The sequence below is a fragment of the Coregonus lavaretus genome (assembly GCF_964263955.1).
Source record: "Coregonus lavaretus genome assembly, chromosome: 24".
NCBI lineage: Eukaryota > Metazoa > Chordata > Actinopteri > Salmoniformes > Salmonidae > Coregonus > Coregonus lavaretus.
The window spans coordinates 18,370,229-18,391,838 of NC_140011.1; the positions used below are offsets into that span (position 1 = coordinate 18,370,229).

At 42.8% G+C, this 21,610-nt stretch overlaps 2 protein-coding genes across 2 annotated transcripts in view; one reads left to right on the plus strand and one right to left on the minus strand.

Moving 5' to 3' along the window:
* The window catches only part of LOC311100110 (protein Niban 2-like), a 64,784-nt gene extending 48,116 nt beyond the window's left edge, over nucleotides 1-16,668 (plus strand). The window contains exons 9-14 of the mRNA XM_084140866.1: nucleotides 11,726-11,913; nucleotides 12,164-12,319; nucleotides 12,618-12,737; nucleotides 13,028-13,135; nucleotides 13,376-13,487; nucleotides 13,768-16,668. Coding sequence (XP_083996992.1) covers nucleotides 11,726-11,913; nucleotides 12,164-12,319; nucleotides 12,618-12,737; nucleotides 13,028-13,135; nucleotides 13,376-13,487; nucleotides 13,768-14,900 — 1,817 coding nt within the window. The 3' untranslated portion in view covers nucleotides 14,901-16,668. The remainder of the gene's footprint in view (nucleotides 1-11,725; nucleotides 11,914-12,163; nucleotides 12,320-12,617; nucleotides 12,738-13,027; nucleotides 13,136-13,375; nucleotides 13,488-13,767) is intronic.
* Nucleotides 16,669-16,754: 86 nt separating this feature from the next.
* slc31a2 (solute carrier family 31 member 2) lies at nucleotides 16,755-21,610 on the minus strand. Its single transcript, XM_084140868.1, has 4 exons — nucleotides 21,419-21,610; nucleotides 18,880-18,946; nucleotides 18,279-18,483; nucleotides 16,755-18,012 (listed from the first exon to the last, which is right to left on the minus strand). Exons 1-4 carry the CDS (start codon nucleotides 21,422-21,424, stop codon nucleotides 17,847-17,849), a joined length of 444 nt encoding a protein of 147 aa, XP_083996994.1. The 5' UTR covers nucleotides 21,425-21,610; the 3' UTR covers nucleotides 16,755-17,846.

Below are 21,610 nucleotides of genomic sequence, written 5' to 3' on the forward strand. Positions count from 1 at the left end.
CTCTCCCTTTCCTTTTCACGTTTCAAACCTCTCCTTTCTTTACTTTTATGCCACTTTCTCTCTCTCATCCCTTACACTCATCCCTTACTCATCTCTCTCTCTCTCTCATCCCTTACTCTCATCTCTCTCTCATCCCTTACTCTCATCCCTTACTCTCATCTCTCTCTCTCTCTCTCATCCCTTACTCTCATCTCTCTCTCATCCCTTACACTCATCCATTACTCATCTCTCTCTCTCATCCCTTACACTCATCCCTTACTCATCTCTCTCTCATCCCTTACTCATCTCTCTCTCATCCCTTACACTCATCTCTCTCTCATCCCTTACACTCATCCCTTACTCATCTCTCTCTCATCCCTTACACTCATCTCTCTCTCATCCCTTACACTCATCCATTACTCATCTCTCTCTCTCATCCCTTACACTCATCCCTTACTCATATCTCTCTCTCATCCCTTACACTCATCTCTCTCTCATCCCTTACACTCATCCCTTACTCATCTCTCTCTCATCCCTTACTCTCATCTCTCTCTCATCCCTTACACTCATCCCTTACACTCATCCCTTACTCTCATCTCTCTCTCATCCCTTACACTCATCCCTTACTCTCATCTCTCTCTCATCCCTTACACTCATCCCTTACACTCATCCCTTACTCTCATCTCTCTCTCATCCCTTACACTCATCCCTTACTCTCATCTCTCTCTCATCCCTTACTCTCATCCCTTACTCTCATCTCTCTCCCTCTCTTTGTCATTCTTCACCTCCTCACTTTCTCTCGTCTGCCTGCCTGCTCTAACCTTTTCTCTCTCGTGTTTTGTTTCCAATGGAGACAATGTTGAAGGACTGCATTCCTTGGATGTCACTGGAGGCCAGGGCTCACAGGTCCACTATGTGATGATTGGTGTGTGTGTGTGTGTGTGTGTGTGTGTATTAGTGTGTGTGTGTGTGTGTGTATGGAATAATCAGGACGATTTTAGTCCATTACTGTGTTTTTATTAGGTTTTGTATGTAGTTACTCTTCAGGAACTGGTCATATACAGCATACAGTGCCTACAGAAAGCATTCATGCCCCTTGACTTATTCCACATTTTGTTGTGTTACAGCCTGAATTCAAAATTGATTAAGTAGATTGTTTTTCTCACCCATCTACACACAATACCCCATAATGACAAAGTATAAACATGTTTTTAGAATATATTGCACATTTATTGAAAATGAAATACAGACGTATCTCATTTACATAAGTATTCACCCCCGAGTCAATGCTTTGTAGAAGCACCTTTGGCAGCAATTACAGCTGTGAGTCATTCTGGGTAAGTCTCTAAGAGCTCTTCACACTGGATTGTGCAACATTTGTCCATTATTCTTTTGAAAATTCTTCAAGCTCAGTCAAATTGGTTGTTGATCATTGCTAGACAACCATTTTCAGGTCCTGCCAGATTTTCAAGTAGATTTAAGTCAAAACTGTAACTCAGCCACTCAGGAACATTCACTTTCTTCTTGGTAAGCAACTCCAGTGTAGATTTGGCCTTGTGTTTTAGGTTATTGTCCCGCTGAAAGGTGAATTAATCTCTGTGTCTGGTGGAAAGCATACTGAACCAGGTTTTCCTTTAGGATTTTGCCTGCGCTTTCTTTTTAATCCTGAAAAACTCCCCAGTCCTTATCGATTACAAGCATACCCATTAGGCTTGGGCGGTATCCAGATTGTCATACCTTCATACCAACCTTGTGCCATACTGAACACAAGGGGCACTGTTTTCAAACCCTACAGATACTCTGTAATCCGAATGTTAGCAATGCTGACAAGTACATGTCAAATCCCATAGAGAATGCTAACTAAATTCTAACGAGCGCAATGCAAACATTTTGTACAGTTTCTGACCTAAACTATACAAGTGTCCAAGTAACTAAAAAATGATACTCACGGTTTGCTGCCCGCACAAAACAAATATTAGCCGGCAAGGTTCCTGATCCTGTAGAGGATTCTCTGCTGTTACCAAGCGAATACTTGATTTTGGAAGAAGTTAACCACTTAGCTAGATAGCTAACTAGCTACTAAATTAGCAAACCAAATGCACAACTACAGAGCATTTAGCACATTTTAGACAGTCAATAGTTATAAGATATCTAGCTGGCAAACATTTACCCAAGAAAGCGAAGGTAACTGAACTAAATGACTATCGCCCCGTTGCACTCACTTCTGTCATCATGAAGTGCTTTGAGAGGTTAGTTAAGGATCATATCACCTCCACCTTACCTGTCACCCTAGACCCACTGCAATTTGCCAACCGCCCCAATAGATCCATGGATGATGCAATCGCCATCGCACTGCACACTGCCCTATCCCATCTGGACAAGAGGAAATACCTATGTATGCTGTTCATTGACTACAGCTCAGCCTTCAACACCATAGTGCCCTCCAAGCTCATCATTAAGCTCAGGGCCCTGGGTCTGAATCCCGCCCTGTGCAACTGGGTCCTGGACTTTCTGACGGCCGCCCCCAGGTGGTGAAGGTTGGCAGCAACACCTCCACTACGCTGATCCTCAACACAGGGGCCCCACAATGGTGCATGCTCAGCCCCGTCCTGTACTCCCTGTTCACCCATGACTGCGTGGCCAAGCACGCCTCCAACTCAATCATCAAGTTTGCAGATGACACAACAGCCTACAGGGAGGAGGTGAGGGCCCTGGCAGAGTGTTGCCAGGAAAATAACCTCTCCCTCAACGTCAACAAAAAGGAGCTGATCGTGGACTTCAGGAGACCGCAGAGGGAGCACGCCCACGGGGCTGCAGTGGAGAAGGTGAAAAGCTTCAAGTTCCTCGGCGTACACATTAATAAATTTGGCTTGGCCCCTAAGACCTTCACAAACTTTTACAGATGCACCATTGAGAGCATCCTGTCAGGCTGTATCACCGCCTGGTATGGCAACTGCACCGTCCGCAACCTCAGGGCTCTCCAGAGTGTGGTGCAGTCTGCCCAACACATCACCGGGAGCACACTGCCTGCCCTCCAGGACATCTACAGCACCCGGTGTCACAGGAAGTCCAAGAAGATCATCAAGGACCTCAGCACCCGAGCCACGGCCTGTTCGCCCCGCTATCATCCAGAAGGTGAGGTCAGTACTGGTGCATCAAAGCTGGGACCGAGAGACTGAAAAACTGATTTTATCTCAAGGCCATTAGGCTGTTAAATAGCCATCACTAGACGGCCTCCACCCAGTACCCTGCCCTGAATTTAGTCACTGTCACTAGCCGGCTACCACCCGATTACTTAACCCTGCACCTTAGAGGCTGCTGCCCTATGTACATAGACATGGAACACTGGTCACTTTAATAATGTTTACATACTGTTTTACCCATTTAATATGTATACTGTATTCTAGTCAAGACCATCCTATTTCGCTATTGCTGTACATATACTATTATATCCTATGTATTCTTCAGATATACTACATTCTATCCACATACTGTCCATATTGTCTATACATCCCATCACATATACAGTGTGTGTGTGTGTGTGTGTGTGTGTATGTGTATATATATATATATATATATATATATATATATATATATATATATATATATATATATATATATATATACACACACACACACACAGTGCCTTCAGAAAGTATTCAGACCCCTTGACTCTTCCCACATATTGTTAGGTTACAGCCTTATTCTAAAATGTATTACATTGTTTTTTTTCCCTCACATGTTTTTACACATTTTTGCTAATTTATTCAAATTATAAAACTGAAATAACATTTACATAAGTATTCAGACCCTTTACTCAGTACTTTGTTGAAGCATCTTTGGCAGCGATTAGAGCCTCAAGTATTCTTGGGTATGACACTACAAGCTTGGCACACCTGTATTTGGGGAGTTTCTCCCATTCTTCTCTGCACATCCTCTCAAGCTCTGTCGGGTTGGATGGGGAGCGTCGCTGCACAGCTATTTTCAGGTCTCTCCAGAGATGTTAAATCGGGTTAAAGTCCGGGCTCTGGCTGGGCCACTCAAGAACATTCAGAGACTTGTCCTGAAGCCACTCCTGCGTTGTCTTGGCTGTGTGCTTAGGGTTGTTGTCCTGTTGGAAGGTGTACCTTCACCCCAGTCTGAGGTCTTGAGCGCTCTGGAGCATGTTTTCATCAAGGATCTCTCTTTACTTTGCTCCGTTCATCTTTCCCTCGATCATGACTAGTCTCCCAGTCCCTGCCGCTGAAAAACATCGCCACCACCATGCTTCACCGTAGGGATGGTGCCAGGTTTTCTCCAGACGTGACACTTGGTATTCAGGGCAAAGAGTTCAATCTTGTTTTCATCAGACCAGAGAATCTTATTTCTCATGGTCTGAGAGTCCTTTAGGTCCCTTTTGGCAAACTCCATGCGGGCTGTCATGTGCCTTTTACTGAGGAGAGGCTTCCGTCTGGCCACCCTACCATAAAGGCCTGATTGGTGGAGTGCTGCAGAGATGGTTGTCCTTCTGGAAGGTTCTCCCATCTCCACAGAGGAACTCTGGAGCTATGTCAGAGTGACCATCAGGTTCTTGGTCACCTCCCTGACCAAGGCCCTTCTTCCCCGACTGCTCAGTTTGGCCGGGCGGCCAGCTCTAGGAAGAGTCTTGGTGGTTGCAAACTTCTTCCATTGAAGAATGATGGAGGCCATTGTGTTCTTGGGGACCTTCAATGCTGCAGACATTTTTTGGTACCCTTCCCCAGATCTGTTCCTCAACACAATCCTGTCTCGGAGCTCTACGGACAATTCCTTCGATCTCCTGGCTTGGTTATTTTCTCTGTCATACACTGTCAACTGTGGGACCTTATATAGACAGGTGTGTGCCTTTCCAAATCATGTCCAATCAATTGAATTTACCACAGGAGGACACCAATCATGTTGTAGAAACATCTCAAGGATGATCATTGGAAACAGGATGCACCTGAGCTCAATTTCGAGTCTCATAACAAAGGGTCTGAATACTTATGTAAATAAGGTATTTCTGTTTTTTTTTTTTTTTAATACATTTGCAAAACTTTCTAAGAATCTGTTTTTACTTTGTCATTATGGGGTATTGTGTATAGACTGCTGAGGATTTTTTTTATTTAATCAATTTTAGAATAAGGCTGTAACATAACAAAATGTGGAAAAAGTCGAGGGGTCTGAATACTTTCTGAAGGCACTGTATATTTATGAAAAAACTAAAAATTTGAAAAAAAATGTATGCACTCACTAACTGTAAGTCGCTCTGGATACGAGTGTCTGCTAAATGACTAAAATGTAAATGTTAAATGTATATATACTGAACAAAAATATAAATGCAACAATTGCAGTTCATATAAGGAAATCAGTTAATTGAAATAAATGTGTTAGGCCCTAATCAATGGATTTCACATGACTGGGCAGGGGCGCAGCCATGGGTGGGCCTGGGAGGGCAGGGAAATGGTAGAGAAATTAACATTGAATTATCTGGCAACAGCTCTGGTGGACATTCCTGCAGTCATCATGACAATTGCACGCTCCCTCAAAACCTGAGACATCTGTGGTATTGTGTTGAGTGAAAAAACGGCACATTTTAGAGTGGCCTTTTGTCCCCAGCACAAGGTGCACCTGTGTAATGATCATGCTGTTTAATCAGCTTCTTGAAATGCCACACTTGTCAGGTGGATGGATTATCTTGACAAAGGCTAAAATACTCACTCACAGGGATGTAAACAAATGTGTGCACAAAATAAGAGAGAAATAAGCTTTTTGTGCAAATGGAACATTTCTGGGATCTTTTATTCAGCTCATGAAACATGGGACCAACACATAACATGTTGCGTTTATATTTTTGTTCAGTGTGAATGTGTATACACTACCGGTCAAAAGTTTTAAATCACCTACTCATTCAAGGGTTTTTCTTTATTTTTACTATTTTCTACATTGTAGAATAATAGTGAAGATGTCAACACTATGAAATAACACATATGGAATCATGTAGTAACCAAAAAAGTGTTAAACAAATAAAAATATATTTGAGATTCTTTAAATAGCCACCTTTTGCCTTGATGACAGCTTTGCACACTCTTGGCATTCTCTCAACCAGCTTCACCTGGAATGCTTTTCCAACAGTCTTGAAGGAGTTCCCACATATGCTGAGCACTTGTTGGCTGCTTTTCCTTCACTCTACGGTCTGACTCATTCCAAAGCATCGCAATTCAAATCAAATCAAATCAAATCAAATTTTATTGGTCACATGCGCCGAATACAACAGGTGCAGACATTGCAGTGAAATGCTTACTTACAGCCCTTAACCAACAGTGCATTTATTTTAACCAAAAAAAGTAAGAATAAAACAACAACAAAAAAAGTGTTGAGAAAAAAAGAGCAGAAGTAAAATAAAGTGACAGTAGGGAGGCTATATATACAGTAAAATAAAATGACAGTAGGGAGGCTATATATACAGGGGGGTACCGTTGCAGAGTCAATGTGCGGGGGCACCGGCTAGTTGAGGTAGTTGAGGTAATATGTACATGTGGGTAGAGTTAAAGTGACTATGCATAAATACTTAACAGAGTAGCAGCAGCGTAAAAAGGATGGGGTGGGGGGGCAGTGCAAATAGTCCGGTTGAGGTCGGGGGATTGTGGAGGCCAGGTCATCTGATGCAGCACTCCATCACTCTCCTTCTTGGTAAAATAGCCCTTACACAGCCTGGAGGTGTGTTGGGTCATTGTCCTGTTGAAAAACAAATTATAGTCCCACTAAGGCCAAACAGATGGGATGGCTTATCGCTGCAAGAATGCTGTGGTAGCCATGCTGGTTAAGTGTACCTTGAATTTTAAATAAATCACAGACAGTGTCACCAGCAAAGCACTCCCACACCATAACACCTCCTCCATCATGCTTTACGGTGGGAACTACACATGCGGAGATCATCCGTTCACCCACACCACGTCTCACAAAGACACGGCGGTTGGAACCAAAAATCTCAAATTTGGACTCCAGACCAAAGCACACATTTCCACTGGTCTAATGTCCATTGCTCGTGTTTCTTGGCCCAAGCAAGTCTCTTCTTCTTATTGGTGTCCTTTAGGAGTGGTTTCTTTGCAGCAATTCGACCATGAAGGCGTGATTCACACAGTCTCCTCTGAACAGTTGATGTTGAGATGTGTCTGTTACTTGAACTCTGTGAAGCATTTATTTGGGCTGCAATTTCTGTGGCTGTTAACTCTAATGAACTTATCCTCTGCAGTAGAGGTAACTCTTGGTCTTCCATTCCTGTGGCGGTCCTCATGAGAGCCAGTTTCAACATAGCGCTTGATGGTTTTTGCGATTGCACTTGAAGAAACGTTCAATGTTCTTGAAATGTTCCGTATTGACTGACCTTCATGTCTTAAAGTATTATGGACTGTTGTTTCTCTTTGCTTATTTGAGCTGTTCTTGCCATAATATGTGTTCTAAAATGTTTGACCGGTTTTGTGTGTGTGTGTGTGTGTATATATATATATGTATATATGTATATATGTATGTGTGTATATATATATATATATATATATATATATGTATATATGTATATATGTATATATGTATGTGTATATATATATGTGTATATACAGTGGGGGGAAAAAGTATTTAGTCAGCCACCAATTGTGCAAGTTCTCCCACTTAAAAAGATGAGAGAGGCCTGTAATTTTCATCATAGGTACATGTCAACTATGACAGACAAAATGAGGGGAAAAAATCCAGAAAATCACATTGTAGGATTTTTTATGAATTTATTTGCAAATTATGGTGGAAAATAAGTATTTGGTCAATAACAAACGTTTCTCTACTTTGTTATATACCCTTTGTTGGCAATGACACAGGTCAAACGTTTTCTGTAAGTCTTCACAAGGTTTTCACACACTGTTGCTGGTATTTTGGCCCATTCCTCCATGCAGATCTCCTCTAGAGCAGTGACGTTTTGGGGCTGTCGCTGGGCAACACGGACTTTCAACTCCCTCCAAAGATTTTCTATGGGGTTGAAATCTGGAGACTGGCTAGGCCACTCCAGGACCTTGAAATGCTTCTTACGAAGCCACTCCTTCGTTGCCCGGGCGGTGTGTTTGGGATCATTGTCATGCTGAAAGACCCAGCCACGTTTCATCTTCAATGCCCTTGCTGATGGAAGGAGGTTTTCACTCAAAATCTCACGATACATGGCCCCATTCATTCTTTCCTTTACACGGATCAGTCGTCCTGGTCCCTTTGCAGAAAAACAGCCCCAAAGCATGATGTTTCCACCCCCATGCTTCACAGTAGGTATGGTGTTCTTTGGATGCAACTCAGCATTCTTTGTCCTCCAAACACGACAAGTTGAGTTTTTACCAAAAAGTTCTATTTTGGTTTCATCTGACCATATGACTTTCTCCCAATCCTCTTCTGGATCATCCAAATGCACTCTAGCAAACTTCAGACGGGCCTGGACATGTACTGGCTTAAGCAGGGGGACACGTCTGGCACTGCAGGATTTGAGTCCCTGGCGGCGTAGTGTGTTACTGATGGTAGGCTTTGTTACTTTGGTCCCAGCTCTCTGCAGGTCATTCACTAGGTCCCCCCGTGTGGTTCTGGGATTTTTGCTCACCGTTCTTGTGATCATTTTGACCCCACGGGGTGAGATCTTGCGTGGAGCCCCAGATCGAGGGAGATTATCAGTGGTCTTGTATGTCTTCCATTTCCTAATAATTGCTCCCACAGTTGATTTCTTCAAACCAAGCTGCTTACCTATTGCAGATTCAGTCTTCCCAGCCTGGTGCAGGTCTACAATTTTGTTTCTGGTGTCCTTTGACAGCTCTTTGGTCTTGGCCATAGTGGAGTTTGGAGTGTGACTGTTTGAGGTTGTGGACAGGTGTCTTTTATACTGATAACAAGTTCAAACAGGTGCCATCAATACAGGTAACGAGTGGAGGACAGAGGAGCCTCTTAAAGAAGAAGTTACAGGTCTGTGAGAGCCAGAAATCTTGCTTGTTTGTAGGTGACCAAATACTTATTTTCCACCATAATTTGCAAATAAATTCATTAAAAATCCTACAATGTGATTTTCTGGATTTTTTTTCTTCTCAATTTGTCTGTCATAGTTGACGTGTACCTATGATGAAAATTACAGGCCTCATCTTTTTAAGTGGGAGAACTTGCACAATTGGTGGCTGACTAAATACTTTTTTTCCCCACTGTATGTATATACATATGTGTGTGTGTGTGTGTGCGCACATGTGTGTGCGCATGCATACATACATTTACATACACAGACATATAGTGCCTTCGGAAAGTATTCAGACCCCTTGACTTTTTCCACATTTTGTTACGTTACAGCCTTATTCTAAAATTGATTAAAACATTTTTTTCTCTCTCATCAATCTATGGGGTATTGTGTGTAGATTGCTGACAAAAAACATTTATTTAATAAATTTTAGAATAAGGCTGTAACGTAACAAAATGTGGAAAAAGTCAAGGGGTCTGAATACTTTCCGAAGTCACAGTACATACATACATACTCCGGACTCCGGCTTTGCTGTTACTAATATTTCAATATTTCTTAATTCCATTATTTTACTTTGAGATTTGTGTGTATTGTTGCGTAATGTTAGATACTACTGCACTGTTGGAGCTAGGAACACAAGCATTTCGCTACACCCGCAATAACATCTGCTACATATGTGTATGCGACCAATACTATTTTATTTTATTTTATTTGAGTTGTGAATTCCATACTGTAATTAGATCACCTGGCACATGCTGCACAACAGTGAATGACTCACAAGGCTCCGGTCTCTCGTCGTTCTGTGCTGGTAAACAAACACCACGTGACTGGGGACTACCGTATGATTGATAATAATGTGGCAGGTGAAATTAAGAACGCAATGTTCTTTATCTCCAAAGATATTGCACAAGTTGACTGCAGGTATTTACTTAAGAAGTAGCTACAAATATTCGAAAGTATTAAACTTCAAATAAAACAGTTTTGACGGTATTGAAAAACCATCCCATGACTTTTCCCAAATACCCCGGTATACGGTGTATATATAGTATACCACCCAAGCCTAGTACCCATAACATGATGCAGCCACCACTATGCTTGAAAATATGGAAAGTGGTACTTAGTAATGTGTTGTATTGGATTTGCCCCAAACATAACACTTTGTTTTCATTTTTTGCAGTATTACTTTAGTGCCTTGGGCAAACAGAATATATTTACATTTTAGTCATTTAGAAGACGCTCTTATCCAGAGCGACTTACAGGAGCAATTAGGGTTAAGTGCCTTGCTCAAGGGCACATCGACAGATTTTTCACCTAGTCAGCTCGGGGATTAGAACCAGCGACCTTTCAGTTACTGGCACAACGCTCTTAACCACTAAACTACCTGCCGCCCGTTTTGGAATATTTTGTATTCTGCACAGGCTTCCTTCTTTTCACTCTTGTCAATTAGGTTAGTATTGTGGAGTAACTACAATGTTGTTGATCCATCCTCAGTTTTCGACTATCACAGCCATTAAACTTTGTAACTGTTTTAAATTCACTATTGGCCCCATGGTGAAATCCCTGAGCGGTTTCCTTCCTCTACGGCAACTGAGTTAGGAAGGACGCCTGTATCTTTGTAGTGACTGGGTGTATTGATATACCATACAAAGTGTAATTAATAACTTAACCATGCTCAAAGGCATATTCAATGTCTGCTTTTTTAATTTTTACCCATCTATCAATAGGTGCCCTTCTTTGCGAGGCATTGGAAAATCTCCCTGGTCTTTATGGTTGAATCTGTGTTTGAAATTCACTGCTCAACTGAGGGACCTTTATAGATCATTGTATGTGTTTGGTACAGATGTAGTCGTTCAAAAATCATGTTAAACACTATTATTGCACACAGAGTAAGTCCATGCAACTTATGTGACTTGTTAAGCACATTTTTACTCCTGAACTTATTTAGGCTTGCCATAACAAAGGGGTTGAATACTTATTGACTCAAGACATTTCAGCTTTGAATTTTTTATTAATTTGTAAACATTTCGAAAAACATAATTCCACTTTGACATAATACTCTGGCGTTAATGGCAGTGTTCTCTTATAATCTCCACCCGGCACAGCCAGAAGAGGACTGGCCACCCCTCAGAGCCTGGTTCCTCTCTAGGTTTCTTCCTAGGTTCCTGCCTTTCTAGGGAGTTTTTCCTAGCCACCGTGCTTCTACATCTGCATTGCTTGCTGTTTGGGGTTTTAGGCTGGGTTTCTATAAGTACTTTGTGACATCTGCTGATGTAAAAAGGGCTTTATAAATAAATGTGATTGATCGACTGATGTAGTTATTACCAGCGGTTTGGCAATGCTTACTCTGTACCCACGATTGGCATAGTAGTCTCTCTGTTCCACCTTCACTTTGTCATGGTTGCCTCTGTGCCAGAACAGTTGATTGGGATCTGACTAAAATACCTACATGTTTTGTGTGTAAATGACTGAAAACTGTTCATGACTTTGTTAGTTGGACATTGTTAGGCCTACAATAGCAGCCAGGTTAGTAGGGTTGCTTTAGGTCATGGCTGCATTATTTCACAGTCACCGGTTTGATGGCTAATGATATTTTGGTTCCTTTTAACCAGACTTTTCAGTCTGTCTCTGGGTAATGCTTGGTATTACTGTGGTCTGGAAGTGTGGGTGTTTACTGTCTACTCACCATGGTGACTAACCGTACTCCTCCTTGTCTCCCCCCCTTCGTAGCTCTGGTGTTGCCCAGGGCAGAGCAGCTCCTGCGGGGCAGCGTCCAGCCCTACCTCAGCTCCATCCTGGAAGCCTTGATGGAGCCCACCAGCAGAGGCTTCTCAGAGGTCCGAGACGTCTTCTTCAGAGAGCTGGTGGAGGTCAGCAAGAACACGCTCAACGGAGAGGGCAAGGACAAACTGGGGGAGGTGAGTGGACGACCGGAGGGCTTGAAAACACAAGTTGGAGTTCACTCCTTGGTGACCTCTGTGACTGTTCCATAAAATGTACTGTAGCTCTGTCTTGGAGGATCTATTTAAGTGCTCGGTGTTGCCATGTCCTCATCCGCTCTCCCTACTCTCTACCCTCTCTCTACCCCCCCCCCCCCCCCCCCCATTCCTTTCTTTCCCCTCTCTCTCGCTCTCTCGCTCTCTCTCTCTCTCTCTCTCTCTCTCTCAGCACATGGAGAAGATCTCTATGCTGGCATTCCACCCGGTGAAGATGCAGAGCTGCTATGAGAAGGTGGAGCAGCTGAGTCTGGAAGGGCTGCAGCAGAGATTTGATGTGTCCAGCCCCTCCGTGTTCATCCAAAGGGCTCAGATCCTCATGAGAGAGGTGAGATCTTAACCCACAAATCCCACTACCTGGTAGGCATGGATCTGCTCTGCCACACCAGACCACCAACACTGTAGTTATTGTTCTTACTGCACTTTGACATTCTTTTTCTTACTGCACTTTGTGACGGATTGTAGTGGCCCCATCTGGTGGCGTGAGAGGGTATTTCAGGAACACCATAGGAACTTATGTAGCATAAAATGGAACCACCCAATGTCTATATGGGCTACGTGAGATCAGTGACAATCTGTCTTTTTCCCCAATGTATCACTAATAACCTCTCTCCTCTGTGTAACAGCAAATGGACAACGCTGTGTACACGTTTGAACAGCTGCTGCACCAGAGTCTGGAGGGAAAGGGCCAGAGAGGAGAGAACCTTTGTAAGACCATCCAATGCTGTCAGGACAGAGTGCTCAAGGTTAGTTAGTTAGACTGAGGGTGGATTAGGATGAAGGAGAATGACTGATTTGATTGAATGATTGATTAAGAATAGATTGCCCATTTAATACGGTTGCAAAAGTTTTTCCCTAAATAATATTGGTTGGAGGATTTCAGATTTCCTGCTTATTCTGATTCCGGGAATATTCCAATCAGGAGGCCGGAAACCCTGGACATTTTTGGAAATGTACCGCAATTTTGCAACCCTTGCCATCAAGGATAAAAGAGTCTAATGTCTTCTGTCTGCGTCCCTCTGTCTGTCCCTGTCAGAAATATGACTATGACAGTAGCACGGTGCGTAAGAAGTTCTTCAGAGAGGCCCTGCTACAGATCATCATCCCCTACATGCTGAAGCAGCTCACTCCCTCCTGCCATCCGGTGAGGCTCACTGATTATAGTCTTTTACCAGCTATCCTCGTCTCCCTAAGACAGATACCCCTCAGACTCTAGCCACCCCTTTACTCTATGGTTCAGTCTCATATGGAACCCTATAGTCGATGTAGTGCACAACTTACGACCCAGGCTCTGGTAGTGCACTATATAGGGACTGGGGTGCCACTTGGGACGTTACCTATGTCTAGTGCATTAGTCTGTAACCTCTCCTCTCCTCTCTCTCAGGACTTCCCTTCCTTCCAGGAGATGATCTTTGAGGACTTCTCCCGGTTCATCCTGGTGGAGAACGTGTTTGAGGAGGTGGTGCTGCAGTCTGTCACCAAGGACATCATGATGGGTGAGTGGTGGACACTGGACAAGCATTGGAGACACTGGCCTGGCATAGACTAGACTATTCGTAAAGTATCGCAGGGTAGGACTGCTAATCTAGGATCATTTTTGTTTTTTAGAGCACACGGAATATGATTATATCAGGGAGGACCTGATCTTAGATCAGCAGATTCAGCAGTGCTTTTCTGAGGCGATTTGTGAATACGGCTCTGATGTAAATCTGATACAACTGAACTGTTATAATCATAGCATGGTAGTGATTCTCTCTCCCCTCTGTGTGCCTACAGCTGTGAAAGAGGCGGCGGTCCAGAAGAGACACAACCTGTACAGAGACAGCATGATCCTGACCAACAGCGACCCCAACCTCCACCTGCTGGGGGAGAGCCCTTCGGTAGACTGGGCCGCCCAGTTCGGTGGTGGGGATGAGGAGCCTGACGGGTCCCTGGGAGGAGGTGGCCGGTCCAACTGGCGGCGCAGGCAAGTGGTCTCCATGATCCAGCTGGACGGGATGGGCCCGATGCCCTACGAGTCGTGCTTGGAGGTGCCGGGAGTGGATTTCATCCCCGAGGAGGGGGAGATGGAGGAGGTGGGAGCGACCCCCATGGAACCAGATCCAAAGACCCCCACGGAACTAGACCCCCCCAAGGAGCCTGATTCCCCAGACAGCGTGCAGCAGATCCGTTTCCTCATCAACCCGGTGGTGGAGATGGTAGTCCCGGCCTCAGAGGAGGACTTGGCTGTTCTCACCAATGGGACAGAGCCGAGGATGCTGACTCTGGAGGATGGGGAGGAGGAGGTGACACTCATCACCACCGTGGTGGAGGAGGTGCACAGTAAGTCACTGCAGTGGAAAAGTGCCCCACAGGAAGTGAGCGAGCAGCTGATAGAAACAGGTCCAAACCAGGAAGCTGAGGGGGAGCTTCAGGAAAAGGGGGAGGCAGCTATTGAGGGCAAGGGGGAGGAGGGCGAGGCGGCCATTGAGAACACCTTACAGGAAATAGTGATACAGGAAGAGGTCGGAGATTTACAGGAGGAGAGGCAGGAGGAGGTGGAGGCAGCCATTGAGGGTGAGTCATCCATCGAGGGAGAAGAGGAGGAGGCTATTGAGAACGCCATACTGGAAATAGAGATGGCTGTACAGGAAGAGGACGAAGAGAGGATAACGGAGTGTGCCGTAGACTCCATCCCCCGGCACCACAACGACAGCGGCTTCCAGTCACTTACCAATGAGGCCTTGGATGAGGGCGAAGCTCAGCCAATGATGGATGCTCTGAAAACAGAGGACTCTCTAACCGACCCAGGTGAGGTGGTGGTGGTTGTAGAGCAGGGAAACACTGCACTTCACGACGACTCTGAGACCGGGGAAGACTTTGCTGGGAAAACAGAGGAGTACGAGACCGAAATTCTATATGAGATTTGAATGGGAAGACATAAAAAAAATATATAACGTTCTACCCGATGACATCATCAAAAGTTTAAAATAAAAGTGGAAGGAAAAAAACACTGAGATTCGCAGTGACGTGCGGAGCAAGAAAATACCCTCCCTTGGGTTAGAAACTTATTGCAGGTTTTGAAAAATCACTGTTTTTTACTTTTAATCCTACCCTGTGATGTCACAGAGAAGCATTTTTTTAGGACCTTATCTTTTTAACCACAGCTCATAGAAACCCACTGTTTTCCCATGTAGACACTGGTATGGTGATGGAGGTAATGAACTGAGGTTGAAAAGTGGCGGAATTGCCCTTTTTAAAGGTCATAATTGGATAAGGGATGTGGGGAGGATTGTAGGCGCAGAAGATACACATTACACTACAGATGACCATCTGCAAGGGCCCTAAGGATATGTTCACAGAGATGCATGGCATGATAGAGGTAACTCTATGGTGCATGGGTATGGTCACACTCACTGGTCATTGCATGACCTCTTACTGAGCACTAGGGGGCACTGTAAGCTGGCTCTTGACACAAACGGCTCTGTTTTACTTCTTTGTCATGACATCTTACTGTAATGGGCATTGTTGTATAACATATCATTATAGTGATTCAGCTATCATTGCATTCAGGGTCTGGGAGATCTGCTTTTTAACATATTTTAACAATGACTTGTCACACGATTGTATAAAACCAGCCAGAGAGATTTTGTCTTGAAATAAGTGTATGTTAAGCCTTCTTTTGAACAATTATCTTTTTATTTTCACAAGCGGCCTTATGGTTTCAACACTATCTTTTTACAGTGCATGACGTCAGCATGACAAGGCACTTGCTTACTTTTCTGTGTGTTAGTCTAACCCTTATTTAGTGTGAGCGGAGCTGCTCAAATGGTAGCAGTTGCTAGTCTTATTATAGATGCTAGAGGTCCTATGTCAGCCACAGTGCTACTGACAAGCCACTGCCATGGGCATGCTTAGTTATTACTAAAGGGACTTGCTCTGCTGATATCTTGTCTTGACTGTGACGCATCAGAATCTCTCATTAAGATGGGATGCTCAGTGTGCGTGTGGGAGTGTGTTGTCTAGATTTACATTTGACATTTTAGTCATTTAGCAGACGCTCTTATCCAGAGTGCATACATTTTCATACTTTTTCATACTGGCCCCCCGTGGGAATCGAACCCACAACCCTGGCGTTGCAAACGCCATGCTCTACCAACTGAGCTACATGGGACCACATAGATGACTGACTTCATGTACCTTGTCATGAAGAGGCCTCTGTGTCACAATCTAAAAACATTGAAAAATGAGTGCGGACCCATCACACCTTACTCTTTGTCCACAGTCTCCTCTGGCCACACTAAGGGAATATAACCAAGTCTATATTTGTTAATTTTCCCCCACTCTACAAAATGAGGGAAATTGAATTATGATTATTTTCTATCCATGCTATGGCCACTGTATATATTTGTTCTTAACCAGGCTGCGTTTGTAGTCTTGGGGAAAATAGGTCCATGTATCTCCATGACTTAAAGGGATAGTTCAATCAAACTATCAGTGAACTATTCCTTTAAGACGGAGTCCTTCTGTTTCCTTCCTCTATTTATGACAAATACTGTATGTGTGTATGGTGCCCAATGCACTATCCTCAGCTATATTCTTTATTTTGTGTAAAGCCCTATGCAAGAGCTTTTTATGATTGTATTTTGCTATATGTATGACAGAGTATACTTATGGATTAATAAATACATTGATTTGATATGGTTTTCCTATTTCTCCTCTGTATCTAGACAAATGGTATAAACTGTTTTTAAGCCAATCAAATCATATATTTTTTTATCAAATTATGTTAACAAAGGTTAGTGGTATTTTATTGATAGTTATAATAAAACACTAAAATACAACAGTAGTAAGCACATGTTCATATAAAGTCCCTATTGAGAAGCACCATTCTAAAAGTGGTTCAGATGAAAAGTTTAAAAGCCTTGTATGAGTAGGCCATTATCTACTTTCAGTTTACTTTAGATCAATAGCGTATGAAAAAAAGCTTTACGTTCATGATTTCACATGATTAGGTTACTGCATAATTCTACTGAAAATATGTCTCAAATGTATTTTGGATATCAAAGGCACTAAAAGGTTGGTGGATACTATCTCAAGTGTCTCTCTCTCTCACAAATGATTAACAAAAGCCACATGACCCACACTTTCAGTTCTCCTCTTATGTACTTGAGAGCAATTAAACAAACTGTTACCCACTGAGCCTGACATACAGTATCTATGGAGTTACAACACTCAATCACATGCTTCTGTGCTGTCAAAGTGGAAATTCCAGAAAATGTTGTCTTATGACTGGGAATGCATAATCTCAGTTCCCTCTGCAAGTAGTCTGACCTTGGAGTGAGATGGTAGAATGAGACCTCAGGTCAAGCAGCCACAGGTTGAACTCGAGGGCCATACTCAAACTTGGGACCACATAGATGGTGGATATGCATAGTACAGTAGGTCATACAGTGTAGCACAATGTCTTGAACACAAAAAAGCATTAACTTCATGAGACTTCTCTTGTGATAATAAGGTACAATGGGTGTGCTCGATCACTCATCTACCATGCTGTACTCTTTGTACATCTGTGTCACACTATGGAAGTCCCCATCTTGCTTTTTACTTCTCACACATCTGCTTTAAGAGACTGTAGAAGTAGGGAAGAAATACTGGAACCACCTTCCACTTCAGGTAACTTGAAAAGCGACACAGTCACAGGGAGATCTATTGCACATTGAGTGCACAACAGGTTCAGAATGACAAAACCATGAGAGGTGCTATGATATGTTCTTCAGAGCACATCTTTAACCAACAGGTACAGGATAACTAGTGCCTATAGATCTATAGTCCAGGAAAAGGATTCTTCTCTTTCTGTTGATTCCTCTGTTTGATCAGATTTGACCCAGTAGAGGGAACCCTATGAAGTATCCCAGGACAGAGCCCAAGATGACCCCCAGGAAGATCCAGGTGTTGTAGGACATGACGCACAACATCAACATGTAGCCAAGGGTTACCTGCAGGATGTGCAGGGCTGTCTGGATCCCACGGAGTAGCCATCTGGGGGAAATGAGACAGAGAGAACAGTGTTATTGCAGTAGTCTCTCTGGAGTCATTATATACAGGTGCACAGTTCAGGTTCTCATGGATCTAAATGACCTGCTCGTCTTTCTTCTTATAATTGATCAGTGCTTTGTGTAGGCCTGTGAAACCAGGTGCATGCACTCTCTGGCCAATTTGTGACCTGGTAGATGAAAGCCAGCATCCCTGGAACATGGTAATCACAGACAACTACATGGGCAGGGCTGCTCCTGTGTGAATCCTACCTGTTCATGGGGGAGGGAGTGGGGCCAGTTTGTTCCATGGGGGCCAGAGAGGACTCTGACAGGCTACTGGCTAATGCGGCGCTGCTTCCCTGGCAGTCTGAGGAGGGGAAGGGAGTGGGGCGCTTCCCCAGCCAGACCCTCCACACCTTCAGCAGCTCGTAGAACACGGTCAACAGGAGGACCACGAACACAGACAGCACCATCCCTGCAAACACATAACACATTGACCACAGAGCTTATCATGGCTGATAGCAATGATGGTCATCAACAGTGACCCCAATTGTGTCAGTCTGGAACTCAGTGAAGTCACCACAGTGTCTGCTATACTTATCGTACTGTACAGACAACAACAGTGACCTGATTTAAGAGTGTAAGAAACCAGTGCATGCATCGCTAGGGGCCCATATTGAAACAGGTCTAAATAAGCAACTAAGTACTAATTTGCAACAAGTTAATTTGTTGTTACCTGAAACGCACTATGCAGAATGGAGGGGCTGAACTGTACTTGAAAAATACAATAGAGTCAACCAGACAAACAGGTTCTAAAATATATGATTTAGATTATCCTGAGGACACAGGTCTGTCATCAGTGTTAGCCTACCTGCAGGTCCTTGCACATCCCAGAAGTCAAACAGCAGCGTCACGCTGCTCCCTGCCTCGAATGTCATCTGTATGAGAAAAAAGCAATTGAACTACAATAAAGAATATGCATGAGTAAAGCAGCAATATACTGCAAGGAAGCAGACCAGATATGGGACCTGTGCAGCAAATCCTTAACCAATTAAGAGTGGTTACGTGGACATCCACGTATGTGAAATATAATCTATAAAGCTTGGTCAGGTAGATAATGACAACACAGTATGCCAATCCAATTGATTAGTAAGCTGTAAAAATAAAAATACTAATGGGTCGTTCCAGATGATTTCAATCACTTTCTGACTGCACCCCTTTTGATTTGAATGAAACCTTCCATTAATGTTTGCCCATGGTAGAAGTGGTCAGAAAGTAACTTTTTGGACTTGAATGCCAAAACATTCAGAAGAGGTGCTCAAAGTTGACCCATTTTGCATACCCCACTCTACCATGAGACATCCATGTCTTCATCACTGGAAAAGATACATGTTTGAGTTTGATATCATTTGAAAGCTTACAAACAGGGTTGTCAAATTGTTTAATAATGTTTTTTTGTTTAACCTTTAACATCAAAATATGTAAACTTGTTCATATATGTTTTAGCTTAGACCCTATTTTATATAATCAGAGGATTTTGTATTGTGCCCGCCATTGGTTGAGACACAACATGCTCTTGAATACAGGGTGGTTGTCATGTTTTGGCTGATAAATTAACTAAAATGTCAAAATTGAAACATCAACTTTCAAATGGTACCATAAAGATGGTTAGAGGTCCATACATCAGATAATGTTGACTTGAGTGGGAATATCCATTGTTTTAAATTAAACTGTAAATCTTCCATAGGAAACATATTGAAATCATAGACATTTTGATAATAGAATAGACATTCCCATTCAAGTTGACATTCGGCGGTGGGTGGAGTGGCCTCTTTCTGGTAGTAATTGAAACCTGAAAATTATATTTCAATTTCAATGGTGTACCAGCTAAATTGCAGTGGTATGAGGGGATAGGTCCATTCTATGAATTTCATGCGACTCATCCCAAATCATCTCAATTGGGTTGTCTCGCCTATCTATCTGAAAATGTATGCACTCACTAACTGTAAGTCGCTCTGGATAAGAGTGTCTGCTAAATTACTCAAATGTAAAAAAATAAACAGAAACAAACAAATATACAAACACAGACACACTAAAGCAAGCTGTACAATCTCAAAACCTCTCCTTATATGCCCATCTACCTACCTTTGTCAGGTTTTGCAATCCTTTCAATGATTTTATTTTATATTTTTAATATATCTGTCACCAACAACAACAAACCACATATACGTAAAACACACAATCACCACCAACAATATAAAACAATACAATACACAAAACACACAAAATACATAGCACAAAGCAACAGTGATATCGAGTTCTTCTAAAAAAAAAAAAGTCAAAGATGTTACAAGCAAATAATATAATTTAATTATACTCAGCTCATTACTCTTCTAAATTGTTATTTTATTTTTGACAATTCGTTTTTATAGTTTTCCTGGCAAATAATCCAACATCTTCCAAAAAATAAGAGTGAAAATGTATATATAAGAGTTCTCAATGTACATCCTTTTCCACCCCCTCCCTACTCTCCCTACCACCCACACAAATTCCTGTATGTATTCATTTTCACTTAAAGGTTACAAAATAGTACGGATTTACAGGCTACAGAATAACATAATTATCAATAACATATTTGCACATCTCCTATAAAACTTAACTACAGGGCTCGCAGAAACTCATCAAGTTTCCCCTGGAGGACATACTGTAAATGTGTCTTTCCATAGGAAGCAACCACAACAGATTTTGCATTCCAAGACAATGGTGTTCTCGTTCTTCCAACCAAAACCAATAGACCAAGTAGTTTGTGGCAATTAAAGACAATGACCACCATTCTTAGAGCACAGTTGCTGCTTGTACTGACATACAGTAGCAGTACTATGGAAAGACAGCCCTGCAGTCCCATGTGAGCTTATCAGACAATTTGATTGTCAAGAGAGCGTACTGTTTGCTAAACTGGATGCAGTGTCTCAAGGCCAGTGAAGGGAAACGTGGTTCAGTGAGATAGGTGCACACATACACTTTTTTCTTCTTGAAATACTCAGTAGGAGCCTTTGCCTGTGATTTATGGAAACATATAGCCCATGATCCATTATCAGATTTTAATATGTAGTGACATAAGAGAAATTGTGGACATACAATTAGGCATTTGGTCTATGTATGGCTCCAAGCATTCAGCCTCTTCCATAACATAGCAGGTCACTTTCCATATGATAAAGTATCATGAGTGCCAGCAGCACTCACATTACAGTAGTCTACAACATGTTCGTTTGCTCTCACTCTGTTATGCAAAACAGTTAAATTGTGTAATGCTCTGCGAAAATATGACCTACATATGATTGTTTTTTCACCAAAACAACAAAAAACAAATGCAACACAACAATAGAAGACTATGCGAAGAAACTACTTACAGACATGATTGATCAACATGAGCAGACAAATAAGAGATTTTGGGGGGTATCCTCAGGCCCTTTGACTCCCCATCACCGACGACAGCGAACTGCAGTCGTTGTTTTGACGGGATTTAGTTGCATTCCACTTCTTCTCGTTTCTGATCGCAGGGCAGCAGGCTACCATCAACATACTTCTGCTCTGCACAGCGT